Source organism: Phasianus colchicus, chromosome 10 (assembly GCF_987193195.1).
Source record: "Phasianus colchicus chromosome 10, bPhaCol1.hap1.1, whole genome shotgun sequence".
Classification (NCBI taxonomy): Eukaryota; Metazoa; Chordata; class Aves; order Galliformes; family Phasianidae; genus Phasianus; species Phasianus colchicus.
In genome coordinates this window covers 23,644,507-23,668,848 of record NC_143445.1, presented here as the reverse complement: position 1 = coordinate 23,668,848, position 24,342 = coordinate 23,644,507, and the positions used below count along the sequence as shown (strand labels likewise).

The 24,342-nt window shown below is 42.9% G+C and overlaps 1 protein-coding gene and 1 long non-coding RNA gene across 3 annotated transcripts in view; one reads left to right on the top strand and one right to left on the bottom strand.

The window, feature by feature from the left end:
• The window catches only part of LOC116243396 (calcium-activated potassium channel subunit beta-2), a 114,951-nt gene extending 99,250 nt beyond the window's left edge, over positions 1-15,701 (bottom strand). For both annotated transcript variants that reach the window (XM_090147743.1, XM_090147748.1), the window contains exon 1: positions 15,519-15,701. In XM_090147743.1, the coding sequence (XP_090003869.1) occupies positions 15,519-15,556 (38 nt within the window). In that variant the 5' untranslated portion in view covers positions 15,557-15,701. The remainder of the gene's footprint in view (positions 1-15,518) is intronic.
• LOC149916669 (uncharacterized) overlaps positions 11,880-24,342 on the top strand; it is a 53,444-nt gene continuing 40,981 nt past the window's right edge. The window contains exons 1-2 of the long non-coding RNA XR_016469815.1: positions 11,880-12,180; positions 23,631-23,774. This is a non-coding gene — a long non-coding RNA (uncharacterized LOC149916669). The remainder of the gene's footprint in view (positions 12,181-23,630; positions 23,775-24,342) is intronic.

The window sequence follows — 24,342 nt, the reverse complement described above, 5'->3', positions numbered from 1 at the left end:
TAAACAATTTGTAAGAAGACATGCCTGAGCATAATCAGCACCAATATTATATACATCTGAATCTTGGGTATTGACAGAACGTGTCTGTGACTCAGGGCTGGCACAGTGTGTGTTTTAGGCCAATGCTGGTAATTGGGCCTATGAGAATGTCAATGCAGGATCCCCAAAAGCCTCTGAAAAGCCTGAAATACCCATAGTGAACCTTCAGCTTTCTCAACATCCACAGTGCAGGTTCCTCACAGTGCTAAATATAATATCTGTCCTCAGAAGATGAATTTGTCTTACTAATAATGTATGATATGATCATTTTCCCTAGTTCTTCTAAACTGAACTTTATGCTATGTGAGGCTCCAGAGCCAGCTGCAGGGAGTGGAAAGAAGGGAGAAGGCACAGGGGAAAGGAAGGTGCAACTGTCTTGAAGATGGACATCACCCTCTGATGGTGACAACTGTTGTTCAATTCTTATGTTGAGAGGGATTTTAAGGATCAACTTAAATAGAAAGTAAATCCAAGATGAGAGGAAAGGGGACAGAAAGACAGCTTCAAAGTGCGTGACATGAGGTGACTCTTGATTAAGAAAACAGCCTGTCCACAATGGGAAGAGAAAGTGCGCTTGGAGACTAGGCCAGCTCACTGAATATCCCTCCTGAGAGAAAGCATTGTAAAAGCTGACCTGAATCCATTTTTGGCAGTGACTGTTCTTCCAGCTGGAAGTGTTTTCCAGCTACACTAAAGTCACAGTTCATAGGCAGGATCTGCTTTGCTGGACTCTGCAGTGCTGGTTTTCAGCCACCAACACTTGGAGCAGAGCCTCGTCCTCTAGCAGCATGATGTAGCTTATGGCATTCTTTGACCACAAGCAATAAAGAGTTATAGGAAGTCTTGCAAACTGCTGCAAGAAAAGCAGATAATTATCTCTGTATTTTAGGGAAGCTTACAATGAGTCTGTGTTAGTAGTCACAATCACAGCACATCAGCCATGCTAAAGTCTAAAGGGAAAAGCTCCAGTTTCTCAGTTTGCAAAGTAGTGTTAATAAATCAACCTACAGAGAAAATATTGGAAGTATTTTGGAACAAATAATGTGATTGAAAAAGGCATATTTCATCCAACAAGTCAATTACTACACCCACTGATATTTGTTAAGATTCAATTCGGTGAAAAAAGAAATGTGTGTTTCTGCTACAAACTCTGGCCCATTTCCCATAGATACTAATCCTTAGTTTTTAGCCAGAATTCGCTGATGCATTGTCTGACACAGAAAAGGGCCTCTGAGCTCTGACATAAAATCTAATTACGGGAGGTATAGTAAAATAGGGCAAGAGATGATGAGGAAGAATGGTTTTAAGCTCAAGGAGGGAAGGTTTAGTTTGGATGTCAGGGGGAAGTTCTTCACAGAGAGAGTGGTGAGGTGCTGGAACAGCTGCTCAGAGAGGATGTGGATGCTCCATTCTTGCAGGTGTTGAAGGCCAGGTTGGATGGGGCCCTGGGCAGCCTGGTCTAGTATCAGATCTGGAGGTTGGTGGCAGGGGGTTGGAACCTGATGATCCTTGGGGTCCCTTCCAACCCAAGCCATTCTATGATTCTCTAATTCTTGTAATGCTGAAGACATACATGGTGCTTGCTCTTTTCCATAGCAAAGTACCCAGTCCCACTATCACTACATTAGATGCAGAACATGCACGCAGACACATGCATATGCCTGTACTAAAAAGCATAAACTGCCTCCTCTTTGCTTGAATTCCAACTGCCTGCAGCAATATCAACAAATGCCATAGAAATGAGAAATAACTCTCCAATTCCCAGTGCAAGAAAGCTGTGGTGTGTGCACATCCACAGAGAGGAAACGTGAGGATTTGGCTAATACGTAAGAAGTCAAAATTGATTACACACAGAAGTGTCTCATGAAAGCTCGTCTATTCATTGGAACCTGCCTTGTGTTTGGGCGATGGTGGCAGCTGGGTAAGTCCCCACGATATGCTGGGGTTTGCATCTCTGTGGGCACCAGTGCCTCCAGCATCAGGATGGATTCCCTGGGTACCTTTTCTGTTCTTAGCACTTGTGAAGCTGCACTTTGCTGACACTTTTGCCTAGAGGCTGTGTATCCACACAGACAGGAAGAGTTTGCTCTACGAAGCAGCAGAGAAATGAAAGTGGCTGGCAAAAGGCAGGTTTACAGCACGGCTGCATAACAGCATTTTCCAGCTGCTCCCATTGCTATACCCCACCACTGCTCTTCTCTGCCATCCATCTCATTCTCACCACATATCTGAGACCTTGTTCTGAGCGGCACAGTGTAATCCTAACACATCAGCATGCCAGGCAGCAGCTGCCAGAGCTCACGTATAGGCCTCAAATGCATTTGTTGAGAGCAGGGTTCCCAGATGGGCACAATTAAACAGTCATTCTCTGAGATGTGCCTGATCACGCATCATTCCTTTGCTAAACGAGGATTAACATTTCAAAGGATGCACAGTCTCTATGGCCACTTCCTTCAAGCAACAGCCTCGTGTGTTTCTGCTCTCTTTTCCAGGGACAAATTGTAGAATCACAGAATCAGGAAGGCTGGAAAAGAGCACTAAGATCATCTAGTCCAACCACTGACCCATCCCCACCATCCCTATTAAAACACGTCCCTTGGTGTTCCTCGAACACCTCCAGGGACAGTTAAATTACCTGTGCACGTTCTTGACCTAACGGTGTTAACTCCTATCGTAATGATAGCAGGAGCTCAGTTTAACCCCTTCTTTTTACCTTAGTAGCACAAAAAGCTAAACTACAGCTATAGATACAACATGCTGGAAACCGTGATCTCGGGCCTTCCCTCTGCAGTCCCCGCAGAAAGCAGCACGGCCGGCTGCAGTGCTGGTGTACACGACAGTGACCGAGATGCTTCCAAAAAGCACTTTGTGGGGGTGCGGAGCGCTGCGGCATCCCCCCGCCGCTCCCAGCCCATTGCTGGGGGAAGAGCAGCACCTAGAGGCCCCGGGCGGCCCTGCCCCGGGCTCCGCAGGCACAGGAGTCTCCAGGGCTCCAGGACTTGGGGGCACTTTGCACTTCTGGCGGCTGGGGGATTTAGAGATGAAAGCAGAACGAACCCATCCTCTCTGAATCCCAGACCCGTTCCTTCTGCGTTCAGCCCTGCCAGCCTCTGCGTGGAGGTCTGGCGGAGAGAAAGAGTCCTCCAGTGCTTCACCTAAAGGTTGGTGGTTGGGAGGTCGGGGTGCGATGGCCTTGTGCCACCTATCTGTGCTGAGCTGTTCGTTGTGCTCCGCCTGCTGGACCGGACCCACACGGTCTCACAGTGTTCTGTGAGAAGATGCTGCAGACCACATAATGGCTTTCGTATGGCCCTGCTCTGATCCCCAGCTTCTGCTTTAAAGATGTCATTGCAGTAATTCAAAAGGTCACATAGGCAGTAATTATCCCCTGCGTTTAGTTTAAGGATCACAAATACAGTGTTAATTCTAATTCTGTCATCTCAGATTGAATAATTTCTGCTTGCAGGTGACTATAAACTCCAGGCCTAATTTTTGAGAGAGATTTCACCAAAATAGTAGATCCATGCCCTGAATGTATACCAAGATTACTTCAGATGTTGAATACATTTCTAGCGATGCAAAGTTAATAGGATTATGTTTAAAATCTCTGAATAAGCGTTTCACAAGCAGCGAGAGCTTGGGATAAAAAATAATTTGCTCTTCATTAAAGAGTCCAAAGGGCAAATTTTGAAACCATCCCCTTGACTTTAGAAACCTGAAAATTAATAAAGATGAACTTTGCCCAGTGTTTGGATAGAGGAGCCCAAAAGTCACACTGCCCTCATTTTGTGCACAGCTGTTGAGCTGTGTCTGTCTTTGTATTTTGCTTAATTAAAATCTTTTATTCCTATTGGCTTGAAATGACGGTATGGCTGGATCCTTCATGCTGGAGTCTGCTCTGAACTGACACGATCCAAAGATTTGCATCCTTTGCTATTAGCATTTAGCCTCGTTAAATGCACTCTCAGGAGTTTGGTGGTGAAACCTGAAGCCCTAATTCTCACCTACACACAGCTGAATTAAATCTTTATTTCAGCTCCTAAAGTTTAGAGGAGGCAAGCTGTAAATCTCTACTGATTCCCAGGCCCTGCTGGTATCCAGGGTGTGGGATAGCAGCCTGTTCCCCTCCTGCATCCCATATGGCTTCTGCAGCACTGAGAGCACAACTGTTGGGTTGAAGAAATGTCATGTTTGAATATTATAGTCAGACAAACGTGAGGTTTTTTTCCAGCAGATCTTTTTTGGTTTGAGTTAATCCAGGTGAAACCTTTAAATGAGGGCTGAGGATAGAACCCTCATTGTGGAGGATGAAAACAAATACTAACACAACATTGTCCTTTTTTTAAACAGACCAGGTTAAGAATATAAGGAAGAAACAGTCCATTAAGTGGGAGAGCTGATGAGTACATGGAGAGCTCACCTTGCCTCTGCCTATCACTGCTTGGGCCACTGGTGGATTCATCCTAATCCTGATTAGGGGTGGGCTGAGGTATTTCTGAGCTGTACAGCCCCTGCAGTTGCTGACAAGGATGGCTATGACAAAAGCTGAGCTCCTGGAAAGGCTATGCACAGGACAGATGGGCAATATATATGTAGACCAATACAAATTAGAGCAGAAGAGCATTTTGTGTGCAGATGTGCTTTTCCAGCGCTTCCCATTGATCTTAGTTTAAGGTAGGCCCAATCCTAGCATAGACAGAACAACAAAGGGACAGAAACACCCCTTAAGACATGGCCTCAGTCCTGTATTAAAGCTGTTGGAGATACAGACTTTACACAAAAACTTTGACAGACATATAAAAATATATTAGAAGACAGACCTGGAAAAAACCAAACAAACAAAAAAAAACCTAAAAACAGGCAAACAGAGGATAGAGACATAACCAGAGAAAAAGGAGAAGGGAAATAATTTTCACAAGTAAGGCAAGTCCCTCTGCCAGAGACACTTTGCTCTTTACACACTCTTTAGAGCCAAACTGTTTCTTTAGTCTTGTTTTGCTTCCCTCCATCTCTCATTAACCTTCAACTTATGCAAGCTGTGGTTATATTCTATTCAAAAGCTTTTATGCAAGACAGGTGTTGTGATAACTTAGTGCTTTCACCATGCCCCGCCAACCATCAAGTTAGCAAGATAATTCACTGCTCTCCCTGTGCCTGGCAAACTGGAAGGCAGTTCCTTTGGATGTCAGTGCTTGTAATGGTAACTGCATTTTCATTTGTGAGGTTTGTAATATGCTGGTCACCACTTCCAGTTAAGCAGTAATGATCTATGGAGAGTCCAGACCTGGGAGTAACTGTACATTTGGTAAGACATCAGTATGACTGTGTGTGTTGGAATTGCTGAGACACAGCCTGATTGAGCACCTGGGGAAAGGACCCAGCCAGCCCTGGGAGCACAGGTGAAGGCAATTCATGTGTGTGACCAGAAGGGGTGGAGCCTGGCTGTACCTCTCTTAGACCTCATTTAAGGGCTGACTGCCAGCATTGAAGGCTTTCTTTTTGGAGATTTAAGGCTTTCTTTTTGGAGATTTCTCCTTTGTGGAGCTTCTTTTGTAAGCTGGAACCTCAGAGATGGATGAGCAATCCTTTCTGTTCCTTTGTAACATCTGCTCATTGCTATGATCCTTTTGCCTTTATACTCTGTAATATCATCCTATTGTGCTGGCTTTTCTGTCATTACACTATGCATAAGATCAAAACCTGCAAAAATCAGTAAGGCATTGTATAATCAGTGAAAATTATATAAAGGAATATTATATAATCAAATAATATTAAGATGTTACAATAATGAAATAAGCAAGAGAGTCAGGCACAGCGAGACAAAGAGAATAAATAGGATGCTCACCCGTGTCATGGGCTTGCTCAGGAAACTCCAGTGGAGTGGATCTTCCAAAGAGGGAGAGATCCTTCCCCACTGGCAGTCAGCTCTTAAATGGGTCCAGGAGAGGTGCAGCCAGGCTCCACCCCTTCCTGCAGCACAGGTGAATTGCTTTCAGCTGTGCTCCCAGGGCTGACTCAGTGCTCGCCTCAGGTGATCAATCAGAGGTTCAGGCAGTGACTCAGCTGTTCCCATACAGGCACACAAGCCAGTTGGTGTATGTTAGTGTAACTGCAGGATTTCTTTATACTGGTTGGTCAGATACCAGCTCTAGGCTGCTGGAGTGTTTCCTTAGAAAACATGGAAAGAAGCAAAACGATATTTGGAGCAGGGTTTTGCAGGCACACCAGGGCAGCTGTGGGGCAGGGCAGTGCGAGGCAGCAGAACAGGCTGCCTGCGTGCATCACTTGGCATTAATTACAATTGTTGGACTTCTGTGTGTTCCTTCACAACTTATGTTTGAGGCGCTGCTAAATCAGGCATGGCACCACGACTGTTTTGAATTGTGGCAGTGATGCTGGTCTGGAAACTATGCTAACAGGAAAATCTACAAAGCATCTGAGGTTGTTGTCCAGAATGTAAGTAACCTTGTTTGATTTTATAGTAGGTATTAGGCCTGATGGCATTCTATTTATTTGAGTGAAAGGGGCAAAAGTAATTGCTGTCTTGCTCAATGTTGTGAATAACTATTGAAGTCAGTGAAGTCAGTATTGGCTATGAGGCCCATTTCTCTTGTTAAAATAATTTTGGTGTACAAGATTACATCACGTAACAAGAAAGCACTCATTGACTGAGTACTGCAAAGCTTTTCATAATTGCAGTTATTCCTTTCTATCTTTTATTAATAAACTGAATCTGTACTAGAACTGCGTATATAGCAGTGTATTTAAAGACAGAAATAAGTTCCTTTTCAATCTCAAAAACAAGGATTATTTAGCTTCCTGAGAGAGAAAGGTTGAGTTTCCCATAGTAGAAGAGGAAACTTAAAGCCCAGACCTTGGCTAGGATCTCTCATTACCTGTATAAGAGCCAGGAAATGAAGTTGGACCTCTCATACTTCCACAGCTGCTCTGTAACTGGGGCTATTCTCCCTATTCTGCGTCCCTTTTTTGTGCAAGTCATCAGACTACAAACATGATAATTAGACTGGGAGAAAAGTACTTAACATTGAATATTTTTAGGATGTAATCATTCCAGCCTCAACTGGCAGTAAAAAGATTGCTCTTAATGTCAAAGATAGGGAAACTGAGGCACAACACTTCAAGCTTGTGTGGCTGTTGGAATCAGAGTCCTCCAGCTCCAGACTATAACCCTGTGTCAGTCCTATGAACTATGCTATCTATCAGTGCTAGGGACTGCCACTACTGACAAGGGAGACAAGATATGCTTTTCAATTGAGACAGAGTTGATTAGGCTCATATCACCATGCAATCTGGAGATACTAAGCAACCAGCTCCCTGCATTTACATCAGTGGGAATATTGACTAGGTGGAAATTTCAGGCTCCTCCTGAAATGCAGAAACCTCTCAGTGCTGTATGGGGGAGGGAAGAGAGCTATTTTGGAATGGGAGAAATAAAAACTTTCTCTGACTCCCTTAGAGAAACCTACACATGGCATCAAGGTACCTAAATCTTTCTTGAGTTTGTTTTGCAAAGATAGTGTCAGAGAACAGCCTGCTGGAAGAGTGATAGTCTGTAGGTAACTATCCTACTCTTACCAGTACAATGAGTATTTCTATACAGTGAGGTCACATCTATGTTGGGATGGGATGAACAACAGGAAAGTGATGTCTGAGTGTGCTGAGTGCCAGGATGAGTGCTCCTGTTCCTGGCACAGGTTTTGCCTTGGCAGTGGTTCCGTTGCATTGGATGGTGGACAGACCAGTAGGTGAAGCAAATGCCCTGTACTGCCTTATCATGCTTTGTAGATGAATGAAGCTGGGACAGATATTAGAGTGGGAGAGATTAGGGACTATTTACAATCTAAGGTTTTGTAAAGCTTTTCAGTGAGATTTTTTGGTTGCAGAAACATCTCTCTCAAAACACTCTGCCTTTTTGGTGGACTGCTCTGCCCTTAGTGCTATTGTAAACTTATTTGCCTCGTGATGATGGATCTGTGGGCTGCAGAAGGGTTCCCTGATCTGCCTGCTGGCTGCCAGAGATGCTCTTGCTGACTGAGGGAAAAATGTGCTCCAGGGCTCCTGCAATGGTTTTGCTTGAGACCTTGCATGGCCAAGGGGGACGTAGCATGTGCAATTGGAGGCAGTCAGGGTACCTAAGGCTTTCTGGAAAATGAGCAGTATTTCTGGCTGACTGGGCCCAGTGGTGAATTTACAGAACTCTTTTTGCCTCAAAAAGGAGCAGCAGAGGTGAGGAGGGATGGATCAGCATTGATTAAGCTGCCAGTTCTGCTAATGTCACTGTGGACACAGTCACTTTTCTTTGCCAGCAGCAACTTAAATAATAAGATGCAGAGGGAAAAGGAGGAAGTGTCAGTGCTGAGCTACTCACAGTGCTGTTGGCAGTATTTAGATGAGAAACTGGTGGTGTGATGGATGGCCATGATGCAAAGATACATGGTGATCAGCTCTTGAAACAGGCAGGCTAAGGACTGCGCCTGGCTAGTCTGAAGGTGACTTCACCAAGAGCTGTTTGCTAGATACTAATCAATTTTGTGCCAGACAAATATTATTTGTACTGAACTCAGCAGTAGGTTCAATAATTCATGCAAATATGTTAGCAAGGGCCGCTTTCACGTGTTGGTGTAGGTTTGCACACCATGCTGCTTGCAGCTGGTCCTAGCACTCACAAGCAGAGATGAGCTTGTTTGGTCCTGAGCAGAGCTGTGAGGGGTGGTGCAGCATTTCTGTTTCCATTCCCTGTGCCCCTGCTGATCAGCCACTGTGTGCTCACTGAACAGGCAATCACACCACGCTCTGAAGGTGAGTTCACTTCTCAAACCTTACAGAAATATTTTTCCAAATTCAAACTTCCTTCTGGCAGGCAAAGATCATCTGTACATCTCTACTTAAGCATCTCTAGCTTCCTGACCTAGAACGAAGTAGATTTTGTATTTCACACAACTTTTTATGTTGTCCTGCTGGACTTAAATTAGGCCTCATGCCTTTCATTTTCATGACCGTGGTATCCTATGGTCAGAAATAATGAAATTTATTTTGTGATTTTTTTTTTTTTAAGCTTGACATGCATTTTATATATTACAAACCCTGATAAGCATCTCCGAGAAGAACCTATTGTATAAATACCCAGACATTGCTGTTTGCATCCACATTTTGCTGGTCCTCAAGAAAAGGTGATTTTTTTGACGTCTTTCCAAACAGTACATCAAGCTATTTTGAAGGAGGTTTCTCCTTAGAAATGAGTATAATGCTTTTGTTCCAATTTTGTAGGAGTTAAATTGAATGTTAATAACGTCTCCAACATTTGACTTAATGTATAGAACATTAGGAGCATCTATCTAGTGTTTCCAATTAACCAGGGACACTGCCTTTCCTGTCTGTTTCATCCAAGGACAAAAGTAATTCGTTTGGATTGCAAATTCCATTCCTGCACATTAGCATTAGAGTATCACTGCAAAAATAATCCACGCTATCTGGATTATGGCAGTGAAATTGCTACAAGTGAAAGCTGTTTTCTAAACTAATATTTGGAGGAGATGAGAGAGAAAGAGAGACATGAGGGGCATCATTAAATAGATTTTGATATTTCTTGTTTTGAAAGGTTTCTACTGAAAAGGAGAGTACATCTATCTTGCAGGGGGTTTCCTTAGAGGGTTTAAATGAAGACTGAAGCTTTAAGAACAAAGTGAAAATGGAAGAAGAAATATACTGCCATGGGTAGCTCAGAAATGAGGCACTGGGGGTTTCACAGAGTTTTCATTAATCCTCTCCTGCCCTGAGGGTGTTCCTGTGTGACCATCAAAATGACACATGTGCAGCTGTCTGGTGCTTTACCACATCTCTAGGTCTGATGTACTTTGCTCTGGGGATGGTTAAACCTCCAGCTGTTCAGAATGGCAGTTTGTTTCCTTTAACAAACATGCTTGGATGTTTATCTGAACTATTTAAGTCCACGGAATTAGATTATAACTTGTTTCAAATGGTTTTTCAACACATTTTCCTTGCTAGAACCTGGTAATCAACATCTGAAAACCTGTCTCGCTTGAGCACTGCTTTACTATTACAGCTGGACTGGTGGCTGTGCCTGGGGTATCCTAGCAAGAGCCACTTTACTAATGCAGCTGGGAGGAAACCAAGCGCTTGTCTACCTGACTTGGTGATAGGACTGCAAAGCTCATATGTACACCCAACATAGCAAAAAGCAGTCACTAGGTGCTTCTCTGTGGCAGTACAGCTCGTGCAGTTACATGGCAGGATATACTTGGGCAAAAGGAGGCATTGGGTGAGTCAGACACATCTGGTGGAGGAGCAGCAGCTGGGGATGAGGGCAGCTGGACTCCTGGGAAGGCACTGTGCTTCTGCACACCTGGCTAAGCCAGCAGTGGTGGAAATGATTTGGTTCTGATCACCTCATCAGCTTGGACATTCTAGAGATTTAGAGCATTGAGAAACAGATTAATAATAACTGACAAGATATTAGCATTGATTTTTAACATGCTGTAAGGGTATGATAAAAGAGTAGGTATGTGACTGATGACAACTGTATGAACTATTTGTTTGGCGAAGCTCAGTTGGTGCTGACTGAAAAAGATGAGAGAGGAAAAAAGGATCTTCTCAGCCTGCCATGAATCTTAGCAGAGGAAAGTTCAGACCACCAAGGTTATAACAAATTTCAGAGCTTCTCTTAACATCCTATGTAACAATGTACTGATACAGAGATTGTTACTGAGACAATATCTGACACCTAGAGACAAAATGTTTATTTGCTTCTATTGAGAGAGAGAAAAAAAAAGGCAGGAAGTATGGCTCAGGAGTGTGAACTGGGAAAGAGGACAGATATTTCCAAAGCTAGTGCCAATCCCCTTACATGGACATGATGAGACTATTGCACTGTACTGGAAAAGGATTCATGACTCAACACGTGAATCTGCACCGAACTGCATTCACAGGTTTAAATTTATTATGAAGCTTAAGGTCCAAATACAGGAGCCTTTCAAAAAATGTATTTTAGAAAGATTTTAGAGGGTGATTAAAAACAATAACATTAAACCTCACCTCTGAAATAATGGGAGCAGTTATACATACTTCTTGGCAGTGGAAGAACTAAAATCCAGGCATTTTCTGACTCAGATAAATCTTAAGTTTCCCATGTGTGCATTTGCAATTGTAAATTTGGAGAAAGACTACTGCAGTAAGATGAAAAGTGCTCTTGCCACAGGAGGACCTGGCCCTTCTTGCTCAAATGACAGTGTTTTCAAGATAATTCAGTTTGTGATATATAGGCAGCTCTAAATTCAGATCTTTCAATCTCTTAACTGAAATATTCCTGAAAATATTAAATTCTTGTATAATACAGGATTCGGGGAAACTAAAACCAGTTGTTTGGCCTCCTAACACACAGATGAGGTGCATTTCCCCACTTAAAAATCAGGACAACTGTATCAGTACAGTGGAGGAATATGTCATTCAGGGGGTATTGCAGGCTGATATAGGCAACTAGATATGTTGTACAAAGCTGTCTAAGGGCAGTGTTTGCATGCACAACCTTTCTGTTCCTGGGAAGGGCTTTAGCTTTTCAGGTGTCTGACAACACAAAGACCAGCTGTGTGCATAGCCTGTTAGCTCTCCTCCAGAGCAGGACTGTGCTCTTAGAGCAAAACAAACACATCAAGTTGGCTTCATCTAAACCGTTCTGCATAGCTTCTGTTACTTGTCTACTAATGCAGGCCAGCTGTTTAGTCAGTGAAACAGAAGCATCAAATTACAGAAATAATAAAAAATGGAGAGTAAGAGGCCCCTTAAAGGACATCTTGTCTGTCTGCTCCCTTGGGCGTGCTCAGATTTACCTACACCATTACTCTGTGGTCTGTTGAACTGGTTTTCAAAAGTCGTCAGTGATGGAGATTCCAGATTTACCCACAAACAAGTAAAAAGTAAAAGCTATGTTAACAGTTGAACAGCTGATCGGTTCTGTCCGTGACGTTGGTCTTACAAAGAAAATATCTGCTGCTGAAATATCTGTGTGCTTTACTAATGCGTCAAGGAAACATGCTAATCCTTTGGAGACATGCAGACCTTAGCACTGGAAAATGGGAAATGCGTGCTGATTGTGCCTGTAAGATGGTGAGCAGTAATCTGCATGGATGCCTTTCGGCAAGATTTTGGGATTTTGGGACTGTTGTATTTATGTGTGATTGCCTTTTAGACTGTAATTGTAACAGATGTGATTAGTCTACAGTTCTCCAAGAAGATGCACTGTGACAGGGTTGGGAGTGTTTGCTTCCAACCAGTGCAGGCCAAGGATGAGCTGCACTTTTGTTTTCTATTTTGAAACCTTGTCCAAAGCACTAGAATGTAATGAATTAAGACAGTGCTGAATTGCTGGCCTAGAGCTAGCTATTTTTCTCACTGTGAACATTTTTCTGTTTGGTAATAGTTATTGTTTGAGTGGATTTGGTTGAGTGCATCTTTTCTCTTGTTTTATTGTTGCTTTTTTTTTTTTTAATATATGTTTTTAGAATGAGGCCCCAGAGGAAGAGGCAGAGAAGCAGAAAGCAAGAGCAGAACTTTCTGGGGCAGAGAAGTTGATGTAAAACCCCAATCTTTCAGATGCTTTTTAATGTCTGCAGATGTATCCAGAGGAATAAAATATATATTGGAGAGTTAATTTTGTAAATAGTTCTCAGTAACTGACCAGAAGTTTTGAATATGTAGTTAGATGTTCCTTCCAGTTCCTTAAACACAGCAGTACAATAAGGAATAAACAGATAACTTGGTTGCAACCTAGCTTCGTACTGCCCAGGACATACAGTGTCAGGAAAATATTTTATGTAAAAGCAGGAATTTCATTAAGAAACAACGGCTGAGACACTGTCTTTGTTAATTTGCAGTTCAAAGTCACTTGCTTTTCAAAATCTCTGCTTTGATTTCTGTCAGATGCAGAGGCATGATACATGACACAGCATACATCAATTAACTCTCAACATAAAAAGGTGTGATGATTTTTCTCTAACTGAGGGGATGGGAAGGCAACTTTTTTTTTAATGATCTCGTGAAATGATTTTAAATGGCTGTCAAACATCTGGCATCGATTAGTAGCCAAGTCAACTGAATGGAAGGCTTTCATTTTCTGTAATTGCCTGTTCCCAATGCTTTGTTTTTAAGAGTATTTTACTTTCTGACATTCCTGTTGTTACTTATAGAATGCTTTCCTCCATTTTTAAGACATTCAAATTTGCCTGATGACTTCAATATGCCATTCTGATAATTTCCTTCGGGATCAGTCAGTTCTTTTCCTATGGTATATTCCACGTGAGAGGTTTTTTGATCTTCATGTGACTATCAAGTATCGTCCATGAGCTTTTTTGGTTTTGCTTTTGTTTCCTCCTCCTTGTTGGCAAGTCTACTGTGTTTTATTCTTATGTCCCTACTGACTCCCAGCATGTTATTTAACGGGTGAATATTGTTCTGTGTACTTTGCACATTATTTTTCTCAGACTGTTTTCTACAGTTGGCAAGATTGCACCTTTTTAGGTTAGAAACTCAGCTAAAATAATCTGGGGCAAAATATGAGGAAGAGAGAACTTCTAACTCTGAACTGCTCACAGCAGAAAGCCGGGCTCTGTGCTCCATATGAGAGCTCAGGAGAGAAGGGGCGGCTGGTCACACCTCACCCTGTCTTCTCAGGACACCATTCTGATAGTTTGGAACTGTGGCTGTCACTGTGTCTGTCTCAGTGCCACTTCTGAAAAGCAAACATCTGCAGCAGGAAGCCTATTGGAGGTCTTAGTGGAGGTGGATGTGCTCTGAAAAAGCAAATGTTCCAGTGAGCCATAGCTGCTGCTTTGGGCGGAGTGACTCAGCTCCCTGGGCATGGTTTTGCCAACATAAACGCAGTTTAACTCAGTGTTTCCCTGAAACTGATGAGTAAACTTAATTTGGGGTCTGGTACTGCCATGTAAAACTTCCATCAACTTCAGTGAACTTTTTGCTATGAAAAGGGATGAATTAAGTCAGCACATCCTAGTTATTATCTGTGCTACGCTGCTATATAACTACGAGGCAGACACTTAGAAGCAGTGCATGAGCACCTAATAAATGAAAGTCCCTCCCCCAAGGAATTTGGATCTGCATGGGAGAGGAGATTGGGCAGGAAGTGAACAGGAGCAGCCAGGGGTGATGTGGCTGACAGAAAGATGATTCAGATGCTGCAAAATATTTTGGGGAAGTGTTCATTCTTTTTCATATGTGAACTAACTTTGTGCTGTGTGACCTGCGCTTTTTTCTGTCAAAAGTCCTAAGCAGACAAAAGACTGAATGAACAGAAAGCAGAAAATAACAGTGGATTATTGGATTATTTTCTTTTTTTTTTTTTCCCTGGGAACTGAAAAGTCATGAGAATGCAGTTGGAAACAAACAAAAACATACCATAGGTGTTCATGTAAAACTTTAAGTGACTTGGGGTTTGATACTAGAAACAGTCTGCAGAAAGAAGAAATGATTTTTTTCAGAATTGTTTGAAGAGGAGTACAGGAAAAAAAACCCTGCATCTCAGTAAGTTTCAAGATATTTGAAAGATCTTTCAGAAAATGGAAAGAAGAGATGTCTAGAACTTTTACGTTTTTATTGCCTGCTTTTGACACACATGAGCAGTGTTGATTGGATACGTGCCCCTTTCTCCTCACAAACCTTTTCCATATTTGTACAGCACAATATACCAGCCTATTTTCATCCACCCAAGTGCCAGATATGACACCCTGTGGGTAGAAGATCTGCATGTCATCAAATCCTGTACTGAATGGTTTTCCTTTAAAGACACCATTTTCAGTTTATCTCAAAGTCCAGCTTAGCTCAAAGTATCTCTTTTATGCTGGTACCACCAAACTGTATCAACATTACAGGATTATGAAGTGGGATCACTTACCCTGTCAGCTCTGTGCTAGCATTATGGCTTCACATTGATACTTCCAGCAGAGCAAGTGCTATATTTTATTAGTTACAGAGATTCATTGTGCATCCAGAAACTGCCCTCTGCTCCCTGCTTTTATAACAGGATTCAGTACAGCTGAGCAAATACAACCTCTGTAATATATATGAAATACAAGAAGATAATAGTAGCAGGACAAACTCTGATTTGCTATATAGCGTGCACAGTGAATTGGGAATACAGAGATACTTTGCAAGATGGAGGGAAAATGTATTTAAGGTCTGCCATGAAGGCCTAGCAAAACCCACTTAAAGGATTCCTATCCTAACCAACTCTCCATAATTTCTAACAAAGGCCTGAACGCAATTATTTCTACAGTGTATTTCCAAGCCAGATTTTAGTTACGTTCTTAAAATTGCAGTCAAACTGCAGGAGAAAACGAACCCAAATAAATACTGGTTGTTATCAGCCTCCAAATAATGAGCTGAAAGCAAACCCCCAACCCAAACAGCTCGAGCCATTTGTTTCTACTTACCTCCATTTGTCTCTCGGATATTTAAAGCAAAGACTCATTTTGTCCTGTGGATTCGGTGCTGCTGCTCAGTGTTGTCTTCCTGATCGTAAAAAGGCTCCTGACCAAAAGGAAGAGGAAAGCAGTACGTAAAACAAACACAGAAGCCCAAGAGGAAAGCTACACCCTAAAGACCAGCACTAATAGCAACTGAGAGACAGGGAAAGAGAGAACACTCCCAGTTACTAACTTTTTCCATTGATACATCTGTTACAAAACAATTTTGCTGCAAACTTCTCTTCCTTTATTGCAGGCAATGCTTTGCTGTCTGTGTAGACCTCAGATAAACCACACAGTAAGTGTGGGATTGGGCTTTTTTCTTTTTTTTTCTGTACCAAGTAATCAAATTAGTGAAATATAAGCTAGGAGCTCAGTTGACTACTCTAAAAGCATAGTTCTGGGCAGCAGTTATCACAAGGTGCGTTTGTCCATACTTGAGTTGTTGTTATAATCCAAAATTCTTCAATAGTAAGAGGGTGATGTTTGGAGTAGCCGCCTATGGGACTTTCTGGCCAGAGAGCCTTGGTGCAGCAGAAGTGAATGTTTAGATGGTTAATAACTTAATTTTCTAAGGGCTTGATGGGCAGGCAGAGAAAATACACCAAACTGTCATTGCCACAAAGGGGTTTTTCAGTGCCAAAAATAATAATTAAAAAAAAAATTAAGAACAAGAGTTCATGAATTCACCTCTAAGGATTTCAGGATGAGGGGAATGTGCAGGGGGCAAAGTGGGATTTACTGCAACAGCAGAAGGCACGGGGCTCAGCGTGTGTTCACACTGTCCCTCAGTGGGTTTTGGCTTCTCCAGGGCTGTTCTTTAGTGCAGGTCGAGGAGTAGCAATGTGTGCCCGCAACGGCTGCACGGAAACTTTTCTCACTGACATTTAATATGTGGCTTGGAACAAATAACAAACAATTTGGTTTGAATTAAAAAGTTTTGACAGTTCCATTTTGCCAAGCATTAGTCAGAAAGGAAAACTGATGGATGTGTCATGTTTGAAAATTCCCAGGGTGTAGTAAACTCATTTGTTTTTAAAAAGTTAGGAGCAGATTCTCCCCTCATTTCAGAACAAACCTGGCCCCATTTCAGGGAGGCTGATCAAGCTGTGGTGACAGAAATTAAGGTCATGTCATTTACTAGGGTAAGTGAAATCTGCTCTGAGCCCACAGCTGGGAAATGCTGCATACAGCATCGGAGGTGGGAAAGAACCACTTCAGACAGTAAAGCTGACGCTGGGCCTATGCAGTCAGCATCTCCTTTGAGTCTTGTTTTCTGCAGGTGTGTGTGATGGGGAGTCGTGCACAGCTCAGAAGGGTCAGGGCACCAATAGCTCCTGCTCTGCAGTCTGCCCATGCTGCTGGTGTGCTGGCAATATGGGTTTGTTTTCATGCCTGCTGGCCTTACTGCAGGGCAGTTCGGTGTAGCTGAGGACAGCTCTCAGCCAGCAGTGCTCCAGTCAAGCTTTAATTCTTCAAGACAAGGTCATTACCGATTTGCTGCGCTTGCCTCGCTGACATGTTTTGCTGATCAACTTATTCACCGAGTGTGGCCCTCTGCACAGCAGGGAGCTGCTACAGTGGGAAAGAGGGTTCTCTGTGAAGCTTTAAATAAGATTTGTTTTCCTTTTTGTGTGTGTTTGGAAGAAGCTCTGTGCTGACTTGTCAACATGATTTTCTTCCATCTGTATATGTTTATCCTTGAATTAGAGTATCTCAGAAGTTGAAGAAGGAAATCATTTTAGTCCATCTAATTTATCTGGGAGGTCAGATATACAATTGGCTGCTATCACAGATTTTCCAGAGGTAATATTCCAGTTGATATGTTGCTTCTATTACTTTGCATAGAGGAATTTTTTATCTCAGTAGATCTTTCTTTCTAAAGGTCTGCAGTGGCCTTTGTCTCACTACCTTCCTGGTAGCTGCAGTGCCGCTGTGCCACCCTCATTCATCTCTGTATTATGGATGCTTTCAAAATCAGCTTATATTAAATGTTGACCACACCAGTCAAGTTCTTCTAATTTGTCCAGGCTTCATGTCAGATCCACTAATTGCATCATTTTCTTTGTTCTTTTTTTTTTTTTTTAATTGGGACACAGCTTTGAAGCTGAAAATGCCATAGGTTTGGCTGTTCAGTATGACTTTGCAATCCCCATATGTGCCTCTGTGGAGCAGGAGTGGTTTGCAGACCGCAGTTTGATGGCTGATCTCTGTTTCTGTGCCATGCTTTTGTCAAGCTTAAAGCATTAAGTGCTTTTCTCTTTGACAAGTGTTGGAAGGCGTTTGCACAACGGTGGTGTTTGATGGCTAAGTCTCATTATCACCTCTCCTGGTGGTGCAGGAGGTACAAGGCAGGATTTCCAGTTCATAAGACAGGGCAATTCACCCTTAATGGGCACATTTTCAGAAGAGCCCAACGTGTTGAGCATTTGCACAACTTTGGCCTGAAGAAATCGGCTTGGAGTCATTAATGAAGATGCTTGGCTGTCAGATGGAACCTGCAAACTTGCAGAGTGCATGTCTCACAGTGCTGCACAGAATCACAGAATGCAGGGATTGGAAAGGACTTCTAGAGATGGAGTTCAACACCCTGCTAAAGCAGTTCCATACAGCAAGTTACACGGGTGGGCATCCAGGCAGGTCTTGGATATCTCCAGGGAAAGAGACTCCTGGCTCTCTGGACAGCCTTTTTGCAGTGCTCCACCACTCTGACAGTGTGAGAGTTCTGCTTCACTGCTGCAATTCAGTGCTATAGATTTCAGTGTTACAAACTTGGCTTTCTGCAGAGTTAAGGCTCTAGGTTATGTGACAGCGCAGGAGGCACTTTCCAAATCTGATTTCCAAATTTATGCACTCAGACTTTGCCTTTCAGCTCTCAAAGCACTTCACAGACACTATACACACTGATCTGGTCAGTTGCTTTATGTAACATAAATGCATGTAGGGCGGGGAGGTGCCCACTGCAGTGAGGTACTAATGAACTCTGCAGGGCAGGGGAGCCGACTGCAGTCAGCTTTGTTTGGGAGCTGAGATCGATGCAAATTAAGTTTGTTCTCCAAGAGCAGCTGGGGAAGCAGAGGAGCTGGAAAAGGGCATTTTGGAAAAGATGTTAAAAAGTGATTTACAGGGCATTAAAGGGAGATGTAAAATACTGGCAATCATAAAAAGCCTGGAGGCTGCTCTGCAGTTCTTTGAAGCAGGAGAATCTAGTCTTGGGAAGCGAAAGAGGAATACAGAAACAGAAGAATCAACGTGTACTTGGAGTACAGACAGTAGATTTGTTGCAGTCAGCACTATGGGTTGCAAAGCATCTCAGCGCCGCAGAAACTGTGATTTGGGTCCGTGCTGCGCCTTTCCGACTGCACTATTGAGCTTTCAGAGGCAATCCGTGCGAGCAATCGATCTCTCGAGGCTCCCGTTGCACGAGTTGCTGCTCGGGGCAGCAGGCGCTCAGCGCACCGAACAGCGCAGAGCCTCCCGCCTTCGGGCCGGCGGGGGATTCCCGCCCAAGGGCCGGACCCGCCTGCGGAGCCGCTGCGTCGCCACAAGATGGCGCTGTCGTCACGGCAAAAACGCTCCTGCAAAGCGCTTGTGGAGGCCTTCCGAGATGGTGCTAAATACGCTTCGAAAACAAACAAACATAAATACGTTAATTTCGTGGGCAGCAACGTGGTAAAGACTGTAGGAGGGAAAAAAAAAAAAAAAAAAAAGGGCTTTGAAAGGATAATCTGTAATCTCTTGAGTTTGCAAATTGGCCCCAAGCATGGAAAACAAACATACGTGTGGAGACAACCTGGGCGTGACTGCGGCTCTGGAGAAGAACAGGTATGTTTGTAGGGCTGACAAAATGCCCAAATCTGACATGTAGGGCTGTACCGAGGGCCACTTCCAGTGCAGGACCAAGCTCACGTGCTGCTTCCAGCAAAAGACCCTGAGGGAAGAAGTTCCACCTTTCATATGCTCATTTCTTAAAGGTTACTGTTCCTCCATTCTATTCCCAGTTAAATGCACCTGGATCTTCTTACGGGCAGAAACAACCGAATCTTTCTTTAATTCCTGCTATTTTGGCATCAGAACAATTCTCAGCGCACACTCTGGGACACAAGATTTCCCACCTCTTCTACCGGCCGGCGCCATTTGCTGGCATAGTTGCACCTCTTGTCAGTGTAACGCGAGGCACTGTGAGCCTTCTGCTGACAGGAGCTCCACGAGGGTGGTGACAATTTTGGATTGAGGAGTCCTGAGAACCCTGAATGCCTTGGAAAACCTCTGTAGGAAAAACTTCTCAGGACAGCTCCACCTGTTTGGCTTTATAAATTTATGGAAGATCTGATCAGAGTCATAAGTAACCTTACGGATAGAATATGAATTGATAATGTGATCTCTGGTCTGCTGAAATAAATGCAAGCTGGTAGCTGAGGGTAGTCAAATGCAGATGTACAATAAGCTGCAAAATCCTAACAGGATAATTTGCTGTCAGAACAACTCTTTGGAGGCTTTGGTGGAGTTTTAATGTGATTTACCTAAAAATCCTGTAATTTAACATAGTTCTGCTACAGCATTTCCTGAGCCTCTCTGGTAACAAAAGGAACCAGAGCTAGAACTCTAAAGCCGTGGTTTATTTCTGTAAGACGGGCAAAAGCAGCCAGACAAGGAGTTTCAAGTAAAACTGCAAAAAAAGGAATGGTCTTTCACATGGAAATTATTTTTAGTACAGCTGAGATTAAAGAGGCAATTCTGACCCAGAGGCTATTCCGAGATATTGGATGATTCCTTTTGCAGCCAAATTCCCTGGGAGGTTGTCAGCAGTGTTTAGTGGGCAGAAGGTGCAGTATCATTTCCTCCGGATATAAACCTTGCTAAGATCCTTTCAGGTTACAGGTGTGCATACTGGCAATGAAAAGTGAAGGCTTATTTCCAGTCCCAATCACTACTTTGCTGCAATTCCCTATGATGATACAAACTCACTCTGCAATTTTATGTTCTAATGTGGATAACTGAACTAGCATCTGTGCCCTTTCCCTCCTAGCCCTATCTCATTGTGCCAGTCATGTAAGTTGGCCTCAGGCAAAAAATCTCAGCCTCTCCTATGTCAGAGTGCCAGATCAGAGTATGAGCTCTGGTAATGAGCTCATATACATGATGTTTCTCAGATGAAAAGTAGAAGTATCCTGATGGCTTGTACTCACCTTGTTCATGCAACTGTCTGGGACAGTGCCTATCCGTGTATCTTTTACACTTTGTCTTGCAAAGTTTTGATTTTTATTGCTGGACAAAGGTCTCTCTCCTTGCAGTTGTCACCCAAGAAGGGCTACATCATTAGGCCAGAACAGGGTTGAAGATTCTTTTCCTGCTACTAGCAAAGGAAGACCTGAACAGACTTGACCTAAATCCCTCTGAAATAACTATACATTATTTTCCAATTTCTTGTGGTGGCACAGATGCAACTGAGTAGGTGGCGGTTGCCAATGTAACAGTTTGGAGAGGAAATAAAAGACCCATTAATCCCTTGAAAAATCCACGTGTACTTTGCCTTGGGGTTCTACACTCAGCGTGACCTGAGTTCACTGTGTTACTCACACAGAAATTTGCTTGTCTTTAGTCCTGATGCCAAAAGTTCCTTTCTCTGCTGGGCTCTGCTGTGAGCGTTCAGCTAGCCCTTGCCAAGAGTACTTTCATTCACTGTGCCTTATTTTGGCACGCTGTCTTGGGAACTAAGGATTTGCAGCTTACCAAGGAGTAGACGTGTCTTCTACAATGCATTTTTTTTTCTTCCTATTTCTCTTAACTTTGTGTTGTCTCAAAGCTTGATTAGTTTGATTCTATTCCCCACTTTGAATGCAATGCTCACCTTGTGTTTTTCTGCCAAGCAGTATTGCCGTTTAAAGATCTGAGCTTCTGTTTTTAATTTTATTTTGCTCTGTCCCATGGCGTCTTGCAATTCACTAGTGTTTAGTCCTGAGGTATTGTTTCCAGTGAGCCTGCTGCCACTAAGCCTTGTTCTCACAGATGCTGCTCATTTCCTTCAAGGAAATCTTTTGTGCAAAAGCTCTGTCCATGGCATCTGTGCAGTGCATGGATATGTGAGGGGGGTGCATGGAGGGCATCCGCATGGCTGCAGTCAGTGGGGGAGCATCAATAAAATTCACACTTGCAGTTTCCGCAGCCTTGGCCACTGCAATGGCTCCTGTTGAGAATGTCGGAATTGAACTTTTCTAGGATGGAAAATGATGCTGAGAGATTTCGTCGTAGCTCCCATAAATGCCATGAATGCTTTAATATAACTAACACGTTGAAAAGTCACAAATGTATGATACATCCAAGATGTGGGCACTTAGCCAAAATAGTAATTCTGTCAGTGCACTTACTTTTTTGGAGGGGTGATAATGAGGGATTTCCTTTAATATCGATAAAGGACACCTGGGCCTGCAATGTTCTTTTTAGAAAGGTTATTCCAGCAATAGGTAGATATTTTCTCGTCATTATACATGGTACAATATCTGCTCCCAGAGTCATTGCTTTACTACAGAGCCATTTTATTGAAGTATTACTCATTGGTAATGGTCATATTCATGCCATGTATTGCCAAATGAATACAATAATAAATGAGCAAATATTACTGCATGTGCACATCTGAGAACTTACAGCCATTGAGGATTACCAGTGCAGACAAGCCATAAAACAGCCAGACAAAGGCTTAATCCTGCAAGGAGTCCTTATCTGTGATGGTCCCAGCACATGTATTTGTCCACAGTCAGCTTTCAGCCTCCAAGCCACAGTGCTATCTATAGAAGTCTCAGCCTTGTTTTGTAAATAGCTGCGCTTGCAGTTAGGAGGCACGTAAAGTACGTTGTTTGTTTGTCAGAGCAGCCCAAGAGATTGTTATAGACAATTATCATTTTTAATCTGTTAAACACAAACTGTATGGTAAAACACTGCCAAAAACACAGTGCTACTTTGGCTTGTCTTCTGTGAACCAGCCACTTAGGTTGAAAAGCTACATGAACCCTGCTTGTATTGCCGTGCGAGGATCTGGATGTAGAAGTCTCAATCAGTGCCAAGCAAGACATTCCTCAGGAAATGTGAACCCTGGAGGAATTCAGTTTGCTTTAGTGACCTCGATCAGTTATGAGATGAATAAACTTTATGAGCAATTGGACTTCACATCCAGTGTGCACCTAGTCAGCTATGCTGGCTCTGTGACTAGGGAGGCTTCCTACTGCTATCACAAGTGTAAATTCTCAATTCATTTCAGCTTTTATTCTTTGAAATGAGTCTGACTAATCTCTAAGTAAAGGTTGTCCCCTAGTGAATCTCACACTGGACGTGAGCAGGGTCACCGGGAATTTAAGAAGGGTCATCAGCTTTTTGGACTCACTTGTGTTCCGCTGCCCTTGCCAAGATTTGCTGCCGGTGTTATTGATTCTGTGGTTGAAAGAGGTTCTGGAGGGCTCTGCTGAGCCCAGTCCTGGGGCTGCCCAGATCAATTGTGAAAGACAGATCCTGCTCAGAGAAGGCAGGATCACGTGTGGGCATTGATCAGGTTATGGATCTTCTATGCTTCAAATTACTGGGGCATACAAAAACATATTCTTCTTCAGCAGTATTTTCTCTCTTTCATAAGTGTCTCCCAAGAGAAGTGTAATGTATCATTAATTCTGAAAAAGGGAATGTTGGAAAGATCAAAGCCTTTCAAATGGCAACATATTTCTCCCCTCAAGAAAGCATTAAAAACAACAAAAGTAGATTAGGAAGATGTTATTAGTCTCCCACCTTAGGAAAAAAAACGTAATTATTTTGGCAATTACTTATTTCCAAAAGATTAGAAGGTATCAAAAACTGGCCTGTTCCATTTTGTAATTTAAAGCAATTAGAAAAGCCTGATTTTGCAAAATTCTGAGCTCTGGTAAAGACTTTGATATTAAGGGTCCCTCTGGGATGTACCCATTCTGGTGAGTTCCCTTCAGCAAAGCAGCAGGTTTGTGTTCACAGCTTAGCTTCTCTTCTGCTATTGTCTTTCGGTCTGCCATGCGGGTGGTTTTGGGGTGTTATTTTATTATTTATTTATTTTTCCCTCAGCTTTCTGCTGACTGAAGAGGAAGGAGGAAAACAAGAGCCTTGCAACAACCTCCTATCACTGTTGTGTAATCCAGATTCAAGCCTTTGGTGGCTCTGGGAAAGTGACAGGAGCTCTGCTTGACACCATTAACCTTGACGGTCAGGGTAAGCCCGGGGGAGGAAGAGGCTCTACAACTTATTGCTTTGACCCTATAACATACCAGCTTAGTCCTAGTTTAATTCCAGTAAATTCAGTAAGGTTCCATCAGGGATCAATTTGTTCCTAAGTTTTTATCAGTGCTTTCAAGCATAGAAGTGTCAGGTATTATTAGCAACAGAAGTCTATCTTGTGAGATAGTTTTGAGAACCTGATACAAGCGTGATTTTGTTTCATATTGGCAGAGAATATAGGAAATGCTGTTTGACTCCCTTCACAGCATGGATTAGCAAAATTAGACTTGTCTCCTTTGCACTAACAAGCCCCAGAACAGACTGTGAGCTATTAAATAAAGGAAACTCCTTTCAGACACACACACATGCAGACAAAAGCTGTGGGAAAATAAATCACATAGGCTTCTAGGTGGATAGATTATTACAGAGTTCGTATCTGTAGGGCATCTTCTCTGCAGGATTTTTCTGTGCATGGTGATATGACTTTATGGTTTTATTTACATTTTCTTAACAGTTCACATGACTTGTTTCTGTGGAGGAATGCTGCAGTTGCCTGGAATAC